This window comes from Azolla caroliniana, unplaced genomic scaffold (assembly GCF_043228905.1).
Source record: "Azolla caroliniana isolate FFs.n. ecotype wild unplaced genomic scaffold, voAzoCaro1.0.p SCAF_10, whole genome shotgun sequence".
Classification (NCBI taxonomy): Eukaryota; Viridiplantae; Streptophyta; class Polypodiopsida; order Salviniales; family Salviniaceae; genus Azolla; species Azolla caroliniana.
Window position 1 is genome coordinate 15,546,468 of NW_028230445.1, and position 14,074 is coordinate 15,560,541.

Below are 14,074 nucleotides of genomic sequence, written 5' to 3' on the forward strand. Positions count from 1 at the left end.
GAACTTTGGCAATCTTAAAGTGCTCTCGACGCACGTGTCATTAGTTTACAACGTGACACTAATAGACCCGATGAGCGTCAGGGTGAACCATCATTTGTCATAAAGCCATTTACAAGAGAAAAAAAGGAAAGAACCGAAGAAGCTATCTACACGTGGCTAGGCCGATGGGAGTCTCATTTTGAGCTCTATCCCACACCAGATAGTACAAAGATTGCATATCCTGGCCGAGAACTAAGGGGTAAGGCCACCACCTGGTGGCATGGGCTCCGAACATTGGGGAAATTGCTTGATACCTAGACAGAATTTGTCACAGTTTTCAGTGGCCAATTTCTGCAACCTCCCTCTCGAACCGAGGCACTATTTCTGTTTTCTAGCCCCACATTTCACATGCAATATATTCTTGGAAAGCTCTCTGGGTTAGCTTTCCGTCTTGGCATCGAGTCATACTTGGTACTAGCGCGCTTGCTACAAGAGTTTGATCACCACAATATCGGAGTTTTGACGTAATCAAATGATCTTTCAAATGAGGGTAGCTAGGCCTCATATTTATAGCCAGACCTAAGGCCCTCAAGCAAGTTCACACTTGGCGCTTAAGGGTTGTCTCAATTCCTTGGATTAAAAGTAATCCTCCCTTCTTTACACTCTCGGTTAAACCTCACACGTTATCCTCTTGTGTAAAATACTATGGTATAACTTACGACGGGATACTTTACGTCCATGCTTGTAACATACTCCCCCTCTTTAAAACATTGCACTCTAGGAATGAAAAGTTAGGGAAGTTAGTTTTGAAACATTCCCGTCGTAAGTTATACCGTTGTATTTTACACATGAGGATAACATGTGAGGGTTAACCAAGAGTGTAAAGAAGGGAGGATTACTTTATGGTCATGCATGTAACATAAGCGTTGGTACTTTCCTTAGTGCATGTTCCTCTTCTAGAGAAAGATCACAGGATTTAGGACTGGATGTTACAAAAAGGCAACATTGTTATTTTGTTACCCCTTTCTAGAGGAACACTCTCTCGATTACTTCTTCTAAGTAATCAAATCAAGGGGATTGTAGTGGGATGGAGGAAGGCTTTCAGGTCGTATTGTCGACTGTGTACCTAGCCGATCGAGAGTTAAGGGGATGGGGAAGTAACTCGACCCTAAGGGTTCCAAGGGATTCTGGCTAGGATAACCCATTCATCTGTCCCACACCACACTTGGGAATACACATTGCCCTTGACTTCATAAGGAGCACAGTAGAGGTTAATCGGTCCAACTGATTTCCGACCCACGATTTCACAGACGTGTGATTACACCGCCAATATACTTGGAACACAAGTTGATATACCAGATTACCCCACAAGAACAATTAGTATATCAAGAACACTCTCTATTACAAGTATTGATCGATTGTTGGTATGGCACTCACTTACCTCTCAATATGGTCTAGCTTCTAAAAATAATATATCTATATCGCCCCCCCCCTTCATTTTAAAACACTCGGTATTTATATAAGCCTCTATGCTCAGCGCGTTACCGTCATTCCTCCTTAATATTCACTACAACATTTGTACAAAGACTAAGTGCATCTCTTTCTCACATATGTCCTGGTCGAATGTTTGGGAAGCACTTTTGCCTATTTAGACAAATTTCGTGAGCCCTATCCAACAATGGCTATTTTCTCCGATGGACAAGATTTTGGAAACTCTGTACCATCTAAATGTCCCGAAATAGTAAGGTTTTTTATCAAAACCAACTGCATAAAGTTAGCTTCCTTAAGCAATCCCTCAAGCAATCTTTGTTTGATTGTCTGCAACTTAGAGACATCACACTGCGAATTTACATTCTTTACTTGTGTTTTTAAGCTCTTTACTATCTAATCGACACTTGCATACTTCTCTTTATTCTTTGTGGGCTTTCACCTCACTTTGAGGTTTCCCACTAGTAATAAAAGTGGTACTAAAAAAACGAAAAGCACAAAATATCTCATGTGAGGACAATTTCTTGAAAACAAAAACAATTATTTATAAAAATGTCAAATAAAAGAAAAGGAAGAGTTAAATAAATCAAAGCATTGCTTGTGTGAAGAGTGGTTCTGCTTAAAAAGAGAAGTTTGATCGAATCTTTATTGAATAATGGACAAAAAGTCGATTTTATCATACTAAGTAGCCTTGACAAGACATTTTGATCGAGGCATTGAAACTTGATTCGGTAGCCTCTTATAGCATATGCTGAACCAAAAAATAATGTGTGAAGGATTTATCAAATGTTATTTCAAGGAAAGAGCATTGTCTTGAAAAGGCGACAGAAAGGTAAAGTCCTGACTCCTATCATATGAAAATCAAAGACAAAAGTAGTGAGCTAGTTGCATCAACTTTTTAATTCGATTTAATTTGACACATCAATGTAACATATAGTTTACAAGAACGAATATTTACTTCGATATTTTTGTTGATGGTCTAATACTTTACCACATTGGGTAATCCCATTGCAATGAAAAAGTTCTTTGAAAAATATAAAGCATTTCGATATAAGTTAACAAATTTGTATCCTTATACACATTATGAAATGTTCCGAATCTCATCACAATTATTCTACTAGACAAAAACTGCAATCATATCAATACACTTTTCTACAAAATTTTGATCTAGCATCACAATCATATCACTACCCAAGACAAAAGACCTCAATTGAAGATTGAAGCTTTCTTCATTCTCTCTTCAAATGGTTGGCATCACATAATCACGGTTGGAGACAGCTAACAACACGTGCCTCACGACTTCCCTTTCTCCATCATATCAATCATGCACACATGTCTCCATGAATCACAACGTTGTTAGGCCATGACTAATCAATCCGATAAGGAAACATTACTTCAAAAGTAAAACAAAATATGAAGCATATCCTTACAAATTTTAGAAGAGAAAAGAAAAAGAAAAAGAAAGCAAACGAGGAGAAGAAGGACGTTCATGAACAAAAAGACAAAAGGATTGAATGCAACGTGGATATGTTTCATGCATTCAATCATCTCTCTCTTCGAGAACAAGAACTAATGATGAACAAAATCTGCCTACTAAGCTTGTCTTAATGAATAGATATTATCAAAAGCAGAGGAGCAATCAATTGCACAGTACCCTTATATATATACAACTTATATATATATATATATATATATATATATATATAGAGAGAGAGAGAGAGAGAGAGAGAGAGAAGCCACCCCATATTTGCATGCAACATACAAAAGATGGGTATTCATCACGAGGATCATCAAGAATTAACAAAGAGAGAGAGTGAAAGAGAGCGTCTTCTACAAGGTCTCAGGTCATCGACTCCTAAGTGTATTCCTATCTCCCTACTATATGATGCAAAGGGCACTCTTCTCTATGAGAGGTTATTGGATGAAGTCCCTTCTTACTACCCCTATGCTGCCGAGGATGAATTGCTTCGGCTTCATTCCGCCTCCATCGCTAGCTCTATCCCACCCCAATGTCGCCTTGTCGAGCTCGGTTGTGGAGACGCCACCAAGACTGTCCACCTCCTCAATGGTGTCAAGGCATTGCATGGACGGTATGCATTAAAAACTTGTCATATTTCACCAACACCATATGTTTGTTACATAGTATGTGTATGTTTATGTAACTTTATGAAGATGTATTTGTGCATGAAGGTAGGAACATATATGTATGTAACTTGTATGTAAGTATGGTTTTACATCAACCTCTTTTGTGTGGGTATGTCTTTGCATGTGGCCTTTGTGTAGACATTATCGCATGTATGTATCTCGATGTGCTTATTAATATACTATACACACACATGTATCTCATTTAATCGAGTTGGTTTTTTTATATTGTTTTTGAATTTGTTCACATGACACAATACATCTTGGCATATTGTTTTTTAATTTGGTGATATAAACATCAAACACAATATTATACACAACAACGTGTTATAATTCAATGACATTTGGGACATGTAATTTCCAAAAGTGATATACACAATATGAGACTCATTTAGTGTACTTTATCAAATGTGTATATAATGTCTTCCCTTATTGGATTACACAACATCTGATTTGAAATTGGGTCATAAATATACCATATATGACTACATGGCCAAAATTGACCAAATATGGTTTATGTTTTCACCTTTGATCACATGATATGGTGTATGTTTGTTGTGATTTCGGGAAATATGATTTCAACCAGTCTACATGTAAGTATTTGATAGTGCATGGTGTTTGATCATGTGGTACTATAATTAGCACATAAGCTCATCTTACTTATGTCAAACCCAAATTTGAACATTGTAGTTTGGCCATATAAATGGCCACTTAGTATTTGATCATTAGCACATGAACCCAACTTATTTATAACAACTAAGAACTTCACTTTTGAACTCTACAGTTTGGCCATATAAATGGTTGTGGAATATATTGATTATATGCAATAGCCCATGAAAGCCATAATATAAGCTCTAAAAATAAGCCTTTATTACTACAACGTATAGGTTTCCTTGATAAAATTATCTAACAACATTTTTAGATATTCTATGGTTGAACAAAGAGAGTATTTTGATTATACATGGTATGTAGTCCACAAAGTATTTCATCAACTATGTAGCACATGAAGAATCCTCATAGTATCCTCAACCCTTTTGAACTTAATCATACAATCTTTGGCTAGAATTACTCAAGGTATGTGATAGAATAAAAGAGTTTGGTGTAATCAAATATATTAAGTATGTTTTCTAGCATCAAGCATTAATGGCAAAAATATTTGAGATTTTGTTTTCTAGGATCAAGAATCGATTATTGAAGGTAACAAATTGGTTAAATATGTGGGTTGGATTTCATGTTTTTATTGTAGGAGGAGGTATAACTACATGACCGTATATATATAAATAATAATCTAGAGAAGACATACACCATTTGTGGGACATCAATTGTCAATGTGTGGCATATGAATGCATTAATAAATATTCCATAGTAGAAACTTAGCATTTGTGGGTTCCTTCCTATATTGCATATGTTTTCATTGAACTAGCCAACAATTATATTTCCTTCATATGATCATTTGATTTCATGTGATATCTATACAAAACAAGGTGGCAATATTTGGGCATAAATTATATGATTTAAGAACCAGACATGTTTTCCTTTACCAGGTGCAAGTACGTGGGCATAGATATATCGGGGACGGCAATAAAGATGGCTCGAGAAAACATATTGGATCGAGTAAAAGGCATGGACGATTCAAACCTAACTTTCATTGAAGATGACTATAAACGAGGGATGAGGCAAGTGAAAGCAATGTTTCCCAATGAATGTTTGTGCATCATGTGGATGGGAGGCTCTATTGGTAACTTTGATAGGGATGCTGCAATTGATTTCCTCTCAGAAGCTCTAGATGTAGTGGGTCCGAAGTGTCTCTTCTTTCTTTGTACAGGTATTGATTATATCTACATGAAACATATTTGTAACTTTAATCTCATTTTTCATTCAACATCGGCAATTGTTATTGCAAAGTTAATTTGGATATTTCTCTTGACAACATTGGTTCTAGCCACATACGAGATTTATATATCATTTCTTGTGACGAGTAACTTGACTTAATTCAAAATTGAATTGTCAATAGTTTAGGTTTCCTTCGTAGCAATCAAAATTTAAAGTCAAAGTGAGTTTAAACTAATGTTTTTTTTTACCAACAATTGTGTTTGTAAATGTTGAGTGAACACTTAAACTCACTTATTTATTTGTTTTTTGGATATAGATCTATGGAAAGAAGAAGAAATTCTTTACAAAGCATACCATGACGATGAAGGTATCACCGAGTTGTTCATCAAGAATGGGATGAGGAATGCATTGTCTCTTTTAGGGTATGACGTCACGGAAGAAGAACACAATTCTTGGAAATATCAAGTGGTGATTAACAAGGAATTGAGACGAGTGGAAATGTGGGTAATTTTTTGCAACGACATAACTATCGAAAGATATGATGTTCACCTGAGGTATTAAACATATGTATATAGTTCTTATTGATTAAATGGTCATTCATCATGGTTGAGATTTGAGGCTTCCCTAATGAAAATATGATGTTATGTATACCCTAGACAGGCCTAGATATTTGAATAACAAAATATGTAGTTAGTTACACACACATGAGGTATTTCTCATTCATACAAGCATTGCTATGAGGATATATCATGTTTTTATATTTATTTTTTGGTTTTTGTGTTGCTTGTTGTGCTTTTGAGCTCAGAAAGGGTGAGGGTGTTCTAGTGGAGATTTCTAGAAAGTTCTCGATCCGCGATATCGAGGAGCTCGCCAGTCAGTCTAATTTCTACATACAAGAGGCTTGGAGGAACAAAACATACAGTTGCCAAATGTTGTATTCTGCCCAAGAAGCATTTTCATCTTGTTGGAGTGATACAGATGCAATGTTTAATGGGATCAAAGATTGGTCGGCACGCCCAATCGACCTCCGGCACCCCTTCCTTTTCTACTAGTAAGCCATACTTCAAACTTGGCCCCGTCATATTTCCATTATGTAATAAGTGTCAATACAAATACATAGCCCTTTCTTCTATGGCAAAATGCCCTATCAAGGTACTTCCCCCTTCATATTTCCATTAATAAGTGTCAATCCAAATACATAACCCTTTCATTCTTTGGGAAAATGTCCTATCAAGATTATATGCCCCCTGTGTTTTTTTTACTTAAAACATACCTTTCCTCTCTATTTTGGGGTCTCTAGATGGTTGAAAGTGTTTAATTGGTTATTTCTAGCTGGTCTCTTTTTTGGTTAATTCTCTTTGCTCTAATTTTTGTCAAAAGGTGTGACCTAATGTCTTGTTTTGCATCACACAAAAACACCATGTGTTGATTAGTGTACTAAACCATATCTTTGTAATTTGAATCACATGCTCACATAACGTAACAATGTGATGATGCACATAGTGGGCATGTGGCGGCCTTTGCGAGCTCCCGGCTTCTTCACCTTCCTCCGACAAACCCTTATTCGGACTTCGACATGATGTTTTCAAGGGGTATCGACCCAAATGTCTTGGACCCTACAATATGTCACGACCACCCGGACCTTCCTCCTCAATGGCCATCCCGGGAGAGCATTGGAGCGTATGTGAAGAGTGTGAGATCTTCGATACTAGAGTCCCTCGACAAGGGACACTTGTCCATGTACCGCGTTCGCCTCTTCCTCGAGCATGAGCGCATGCATCTGGAGACATTGGCATACATGCTGGCCCAACAAACCAAAGCAGAATTTGGAAGAGAGTATCACCCATATGGTAACAATGGTCATGGGTGCATGAAACCTCGGAAGGAGCTGTTTTGTAATGGCAGCTATGGTGGTGATGATGATGATAATGTCCTCACCACCACCAATGGAAAGGGTATTAATGATGATGCTACAAATGTGTTCATACCACCGGGAAAAGTGGTCATGGGATCGGAGCCATCAGACGTGGTGTTTATGTGGGACAACGAGATGCCGTGTGTCGAGAGGCATGTTCCGGATGCGATCATGGTGAGCTCTAAGCCCGTGAGCATACGGCAGTTCATGGCATTTGTGGAGGACGGTGGGTACGAGAAACGAGAGAATTGGGCGAGGCTGGACGATTTCCGTTACTTTGAGAAGAACGGATACAAGTGGCCGGCGACATGGTCCAAAGTGGGGGGTGAGTTCTACATACATGGTGTGAACACGACGAAGCATTGGGAAGAGATCGGGGAACACGCGGTGTACGTGAGCTTGGCGGAAGCTGAGGCGTATTGCAAGTGGATCGGGGGTATGAGGATAATGACCGAGGAAGAGTATCACAAAGCCTTGGAGGAGGAGGAGGATGGGAAGAGAGTGATGGATCTAAGGAGAGGTGGGTGGGAATGGACATGTAGCCCATTCCAAGGTTTCCAAGGGTTCAAACCCATGGAAGAGTACGAGGAATATTCGGCAGATTTCTTCGATGGGAATCATTTCGTGTTGAAAGGCTCGTCCCCTGTGACCCACCCGAGCCTTATCCGCGACTCATTCCGAAACTTCTACCAACGCCAATACCGCTACATGTTTGCCAAATTCCGGTGTTGTCATACCGCCTCTGCTCCCGCCTCTGCTCCCGCATATGACCCGAATTGTGCCATCGGGTGATCACACGACAATCCCCCTAAATGATGCGTGGACGAGGATTGATCTTTTAAAAATGTCTTGCCTCCTTTCACCCAAAAGAAAATTCCTAGCTCTCGAATCTTTCGGATGCGCACCTTCGGATCGAGCTCTCTCTCTCTGTCTCTCATGTGTGTAATGTACTATGCAAATTTTCCTTTTTTAGACATAATGTGTGCTGATCCTTCCAGGGAATCATTTCGATTCCTAGTTGGTATCGTGCTATGCACATTTTCCTTTTTTAGACATAATGTGTGCCGATCCTTCCAAGGAATCATTTCGATTCCTAGTTGGTATTGTGCTATGCACATTTTCCTTTTTTAGACATAATGTGTGCCGATCCTTCCAAGGAATCATTTCGATTCCTAGTTGGTATTGTGCTATGCAAAATTTCCTTTTTTTAAGCATAATGTGTGCCGGTCCTTCAGGGAATCACTTTGATTCCTAGTTGGTATTGTGCCCATGCATGTTGAAATTTTAAGTGTATTAATCCTCGTTTTAACCAATTGGGTATTCAAGATGCTCAACTCGAGCTCATGGTATACCTATTATCTCGAAAATAAGGTATTCTTTGAATGCACAACCTAGTGTAAAAAGTGTGTTTGTGTTGTATGGATGTCATTGTAAATGATAATAATGTAATCCCTCTTGTATTGTATCTACTACTACTTTTGACATGTCCCAATCATGTCTACGAGTTAATTGTAGCCACAATCTATCACAATCAATCAGTATATATACATAACAAAATAAGATTGTATTATTGGCATATAACACATTGAGTTGATCTTTGAACAAGGCATCATTTCTGTTTATTGAATTAACATCTAGCTAATTGTTGCACTTTTTGTGTTGTAATTGGTGTGTTTTCCTCACTATAATTGACACGTATCTAACTAAAATCAATATCCTTTACATTACGAGAATTGATGCTCTTCCACAATAGGTAAAATGGTTTAGTTTTTACAATTTTCCTATGCCCTTGCCCACATTTTCTTCTCACCCTCTTGTCTTCTCTTTGCGTGCTCTATCTTTTGCCTAGTGATCTTGGCAAAATCTATGAAAAAAGATGTACATATTGACAATTTCAAGCAAATAAATGAATCTCTAAAACCTTTATGTACATCGTATCTTATAATAAACTCTAATTGACAACATTGCTAGTCTTCTCTAGTTTATCGTTTCCATCCACTCTATTCATATTTAATCTTTTGTTGATCCTTTCTTCTCACTTCACCTCTTCTATGTTCTCATTACTCTGGATTTCCTACATATTAGGAAACACAAAATTTAAACAATTATACATTAAAGTGTTTAACAACTTGTACTATATTGAGGAAGAGATACTTATAAAAATATTAGGTGGGAGACATACATTGTTGGGAGGTACATATAATGTCTATGGTATTGAGATACCAAGCTCAACCACATACCTCATGCATGAGTCATGACTACACACACTCCTTGGACACAATGTGTTAAAAGTCCACCATTGACTTTATAAATAGACGTTGTCTTTGAATTAAGTATACTCTTCCATCATTATTAAATTGATGCTAACTTCTATCTGTACTAGAATAGAAATTCTATATAAACCAAGCTATCTCATCCCTTGTATATATATAAGATTGGGAGAAGGACAATACGATAGTGGAGAGTGACACTTGGCAAAACATGGACCGCCAATCTCAACATGAAGAGGGAGAAATATAAGAGGAAACTCACTTTTATGCTCTTTGTGATCACCTTTCCTACTTGCTAGATCTCTTTAATTTGTTAGAAGCCAAATACTTTGGCTGGTTTCTTAATTCTATGACCCGATCACATCATGACAATGGGGAATGGTTGTATGACTTGTAGGCTCTTGAGCGACCTAGCTACAATGATGGCATTGGGGAATTCTTCTCTAATGAACTCATGACATATAGGAAGATCGTCAGAGAGTAGATAGGAAACAGATTAAGAACAATAGACAACTAGATCATAACACAAGATTAACCAATCAAAGAGGAAAAGAAGAAGAAATACTGTATTATTTTGAGCTTTGAGTTACAACAAATGGAGGCAACAAAATCACAACAACTAGGTTACAAAGCCCATTATATACTAACTGGGCTAGGGCAACTGCCCTTTCACATATTTACAGAATTGTCCTAACCTAGTTTGTCCAAGGGACAATGTGAATACGGTCATTATATACCCATATTCGACACTCCCCCGTAATGGGCGTATACAACAAAAATCTATAAATAAGAATTATAGATTGTACAAAGTTATCAAACATATCGGCTTTGTTTGAGTCGGCAAAATCCGAGAGTAGAAGGCCGAGTCGGCCGGAGTCGGAAGAACTGAAGCCGAGCTTTGAACTATCGATGTCGATTGTCCGAAAATATTCTAAATGTCTGACTGAATCAAACTGATTCTTCTCTACGCCCATCTGGTGCCGAAGGGATTAGAATCGATCCGCCGAAAGACACTTGATCATTCCATGTGTGACATTATCGACTGTAGGTATCTTCTCAGGGCTGATTTTCCCTGAAATGACATAGTCCCGAACAAAGTGATATTGAATGTCGATATGCTTGGAGGCGTTGTGATGAACCGGATTTTTCGATAGAGCAACAACACCTTGACTGTCGTTGTAGACAATTGGACCTAAGTTAGAGTCGACTTGTCAAAACGTGTGCGCCAACCGACCGAGCCATAAAGTCTCTTTCGCTGCATTGGATGTGGCTACGTATTCGGCCTCGGTTGTTTGTGTGGCAGCGCACTCCTGAAGTTTCAATTTCCACGAGATTGCTCCATTGCCGAATTTGAAGCAATATCTGGTTGTTGATTTTTGATTGTCCAAACAGCCGACAAAGTCGTAGTCGGTATAACCGACTACGCCTGATGTATCATTCGGGCTGAATAGGATGCCATAGTCTTTTGTGCCCACAAGGTATCTAAACACATACTTAATTGCGTTCCAATGCGATCGACCAGGATTGTGCATAAATGTGTTGACGACTCCGACGGCATGAGCAATGCTAGGTCGTGTCGCAACCATCGGGTACAACAAGGAGTTGACTGCTAGTGCATACGGTACCGATTTCAGATCTTCCCCCTCCGAACCGGATGTTAGGAAAATCTTGTTGAGACAACCGAAGATTAATGGGGAGCGGGGTCGAAGCATATTTGGTTGATTGCGTGTTAAAGCGTTATCCGACACGTCCAGTATATTAGTCGGATTGAGACAAAAACAATTGTTGTCGATTCTGATTACAACTTATCTTCATCCTCAGAATGTGTCTTGTCAGACCGAGGGTCCTTCATGGCAAACTTCAACCGCAATTGCCGAACAAGTTCAACGAGTTCTCTGCTTGACCAAAGAGTAACATGTCGTCCATGTAGATGATGAGGAAGATGGGAGACCCATCTCGAGATGTTTTGGTGAAGAGACAACGGTCCTCATCGCTCTTTGAGAACCCAACTGATTGGATGAAGTCGCCGAACTTCTTGTACCATTGTCTCGGTGGCTGCTTTAGGCCGTATAGACTCTTCTTGAGTCGACACACTAGATGTTCCTAGCTGGATTCCACAAAGCCTTAGGCTGCTCCATAAAAATTTCTTCCTCTAGATCGCCATGGAGGAAGGTTGTTTTTACATCTAGCTGAATCAACTCTAAGTCCTCGACTGCCACTATGTCGAGTAGAAATCGAAGGGTCATCATTTTCCCCACAAGTGAAAAGATCTTGTCGAAATCGACGCCATATTCTTGTCGAAATCCTTTCACTACTAGTCTAGCCTTGAATTTTGGGTTGACCGAATTAAATGTCTCTTTTAATCTATAGACCCACTTGCACGGAAGAGCATGTCAATTTTTCGGCCGTTCAACCAAATCCCAAGTCTTGTTTGCCCGAATGGAGTTCATTTCCGACTCAATCGCCAGATGCCATGTGGCCTAATCGGCTGATATCGATGCTTCTTCGTATGGTGTCGGTTCACCGACATCCGACAAGATTCCAGGAGAGTACCTCTCCAAGGGCTGTGACTGTCTCTTGGATCTTCGAGGTATGATTGGACTAGTTGCAACGAGTGTCTAATTCGGTTGGTCCAAAGCCGAATCATTTGATTGTGCCAAGTCAAGCGATGTCGAGTCGGTGCGAGAGGATTCGGCTACCCGTGAATCCGATCTCGTATTACGGGTTGGGCCTTCGTGAAGGATCGGCAATTCTGAAGAGATTACCCTTCGGACTTCAATAGGCCTTCCGACCGTCTTGTGGATAGCCGACTCATTGAACACTACGTCCGAACTTCGGATGATCTGTTTGTGCTTGGGGTCCCAAAGTCGGTATTTGATCCCGTCGTTTGGTCCATAGCCAAGAAAATATAATTCATGGACCTTGGTTCTAATTTTCCGTGGTCATCTTTTAGTATGAGGGCGTATGCGTCGCATCCAAAAATCCTCAGCTTGTCATAATTTAGCAAGTTCCTGTCGGTCCATAATTCCTAAGGTACTTGAAGTCCTAGAGGCCTACTTAGCGATATGTTAATTATGTGTATTGTCATAACTAGGGCCTCTGCCCAAAAGCCATCCAACAATCCAGAGTGTTGGAGCATGGATATTATCCATTCTTGAATTGTCTGATTCATCCACTCGGCAATTCCGTTCTGCTCCAGATTGTGTGGTGTCGTGTATTCACGTCTAATGCTGCACTGTCGGCAAAATTTGACGAATTCTTCTGACTTGAACTCTCTTGCGTTGTCGGTCCAAAGGCATTTTAGCTTTTGACTGGACTAATTTTCTACCATTGCGAGCCATTCGGAAAAGACCGAGAACACCCAATCTTTGGTTCTGATCGGATAAGCCCACACCTTCCGAGTCGAATTGTCAATAAAACTAATGAAGTACAAGGCACCGCCGAGAGACTGATGTGGCATAGGGCCACAAGCATTCGAGTGGACTTGATTCTCTCGGTGTTGTTGTCGGGTGTGGTGCAACTATCTATTTACCATACCGACAATGCTCATAGAATTGATGATCGTGGAATAAGAGTTTGGGGATGTATCCGGCTCTGGATAAATGTATGATCCCGGCCTTGATAAGGTCTCTGAGTCGTCCATGCCATAGCGACGACATAGGAATGTACACCAAAAACAAGTCACCCTCTCTGAGTGTGACATATAATAGGTACGGTGAATGTACCTTCGGGCCTCAAGCAAGCAAGAGGTTCCCCATGCGGAGTGTCCACCCTCCTAATGAGAAGCTGGCATGGATGCCGCCTTCGTCGAGTTGTCTGACTGAGATCAAAGGTCTTGAGAGCTCATTTATGTGTTGAACATTGTGTAGTACTATTGTAGAGCCACCCATGAGGTTGAGCTCTATCGTGCCGATTCTGATTATAGCGCAATGTTGTGAGTTTCTGACTCAAACAGAGTTGGTGTGTCAGGCCGAATATTGCCGAAATTGGGATGTATGCGGAATCACGTGATAGGATGCACCCAAATCGAGGAGCTAAGTGCTTGACTCTTCAATCGTAAGCAGAACTTCTGATTCGACTGAGTGTTTGATAAACAAGATGTTCGTGTCGTTTGACAATACTTTGGCCGAAGAGCCGACGTAATTAACTTCCTCATGCCGACCACTCTTCTGATCAGCTCGTTGAGTTTTATCGTTTTTTGCTTTGAGTGCGTGGCAATCAACTTTGATGCCCTCTAGTTTCTTGCAATAGTTGCAAATTCGATTTTCCCGAGACTTGCTCTGACTTCGTTGATTGTCCAACATTCGGGAAGAACTTCTTCCTCAACTGTTCGATCAGTCAATTAAACTTTGTACTACGTAAGCGTCATTTGCCGAATCTTTTGCAAACGATTTCCTCCAAGCATCTTCAGTTAGGATTGCACATGGTTGTGACGAAAGTTTCCCAC

At 39.8% G+C, this 14,074-nt stretch overlaps 1 protein-coding gene across 1 annotated transcript; it reads left to right on the top strand.

Annotated features, from left to right (window-relative positions):
* Positions 1 to 3,181: 3,181 nt before the first annotated feature.
* Positions 3,182 to 8,773, top strand: LOC147859171 (ergothioneine biosynthesis protein A-like). The gene is made up of 5 exons (XM_087325764.1): positions 3,182 to 3,557; positions 5,154 to 5,434; positions 5,759 to 5,996; positions 6,248 to 6,493; positions 6,946 to 8,773. The coding sequence occupies exons 1-5, from the start codon at positions 3,235 to 3,237 to the stop codon at positions 8,147 to 8,149; spliced, it is 2,292 nt and encodes a 763-aa protein (XP_087181890.1). The 5' UTR covers positions 3,182 to 3,234; the 3' UTR covers positions 8,150 to 8,773.
* The last annotated feature ends 5,301 nt before the right edge of the window (positions 8,774 to 14,074 follow it).

Excerpts from the sequence above, each read along its gene's own strand:
- LOC147859171 (XM_087325764.1), top strand. The coding sequence starts at position 3,235 with ATGGGTATTCATCACGAGGATCATCAAGAATTAACAAAGAGAGAGAGT. Across the intron at positions 3,558-5,153 it reads GTCAAGGCATTGCATGGACG|GTGCAAGTACGTGGGCATAG; the intron begins GTATGCATTAAA and ends TTCCTTTACCAG. Across the intron at positions 6,494-6,945 it reads CACCCCTTCCTTTTCTACTA|TGGGCATGTGGCGGCCTTTG; the intron begins GTAAGCCATACT and ends TGATGCACATAG.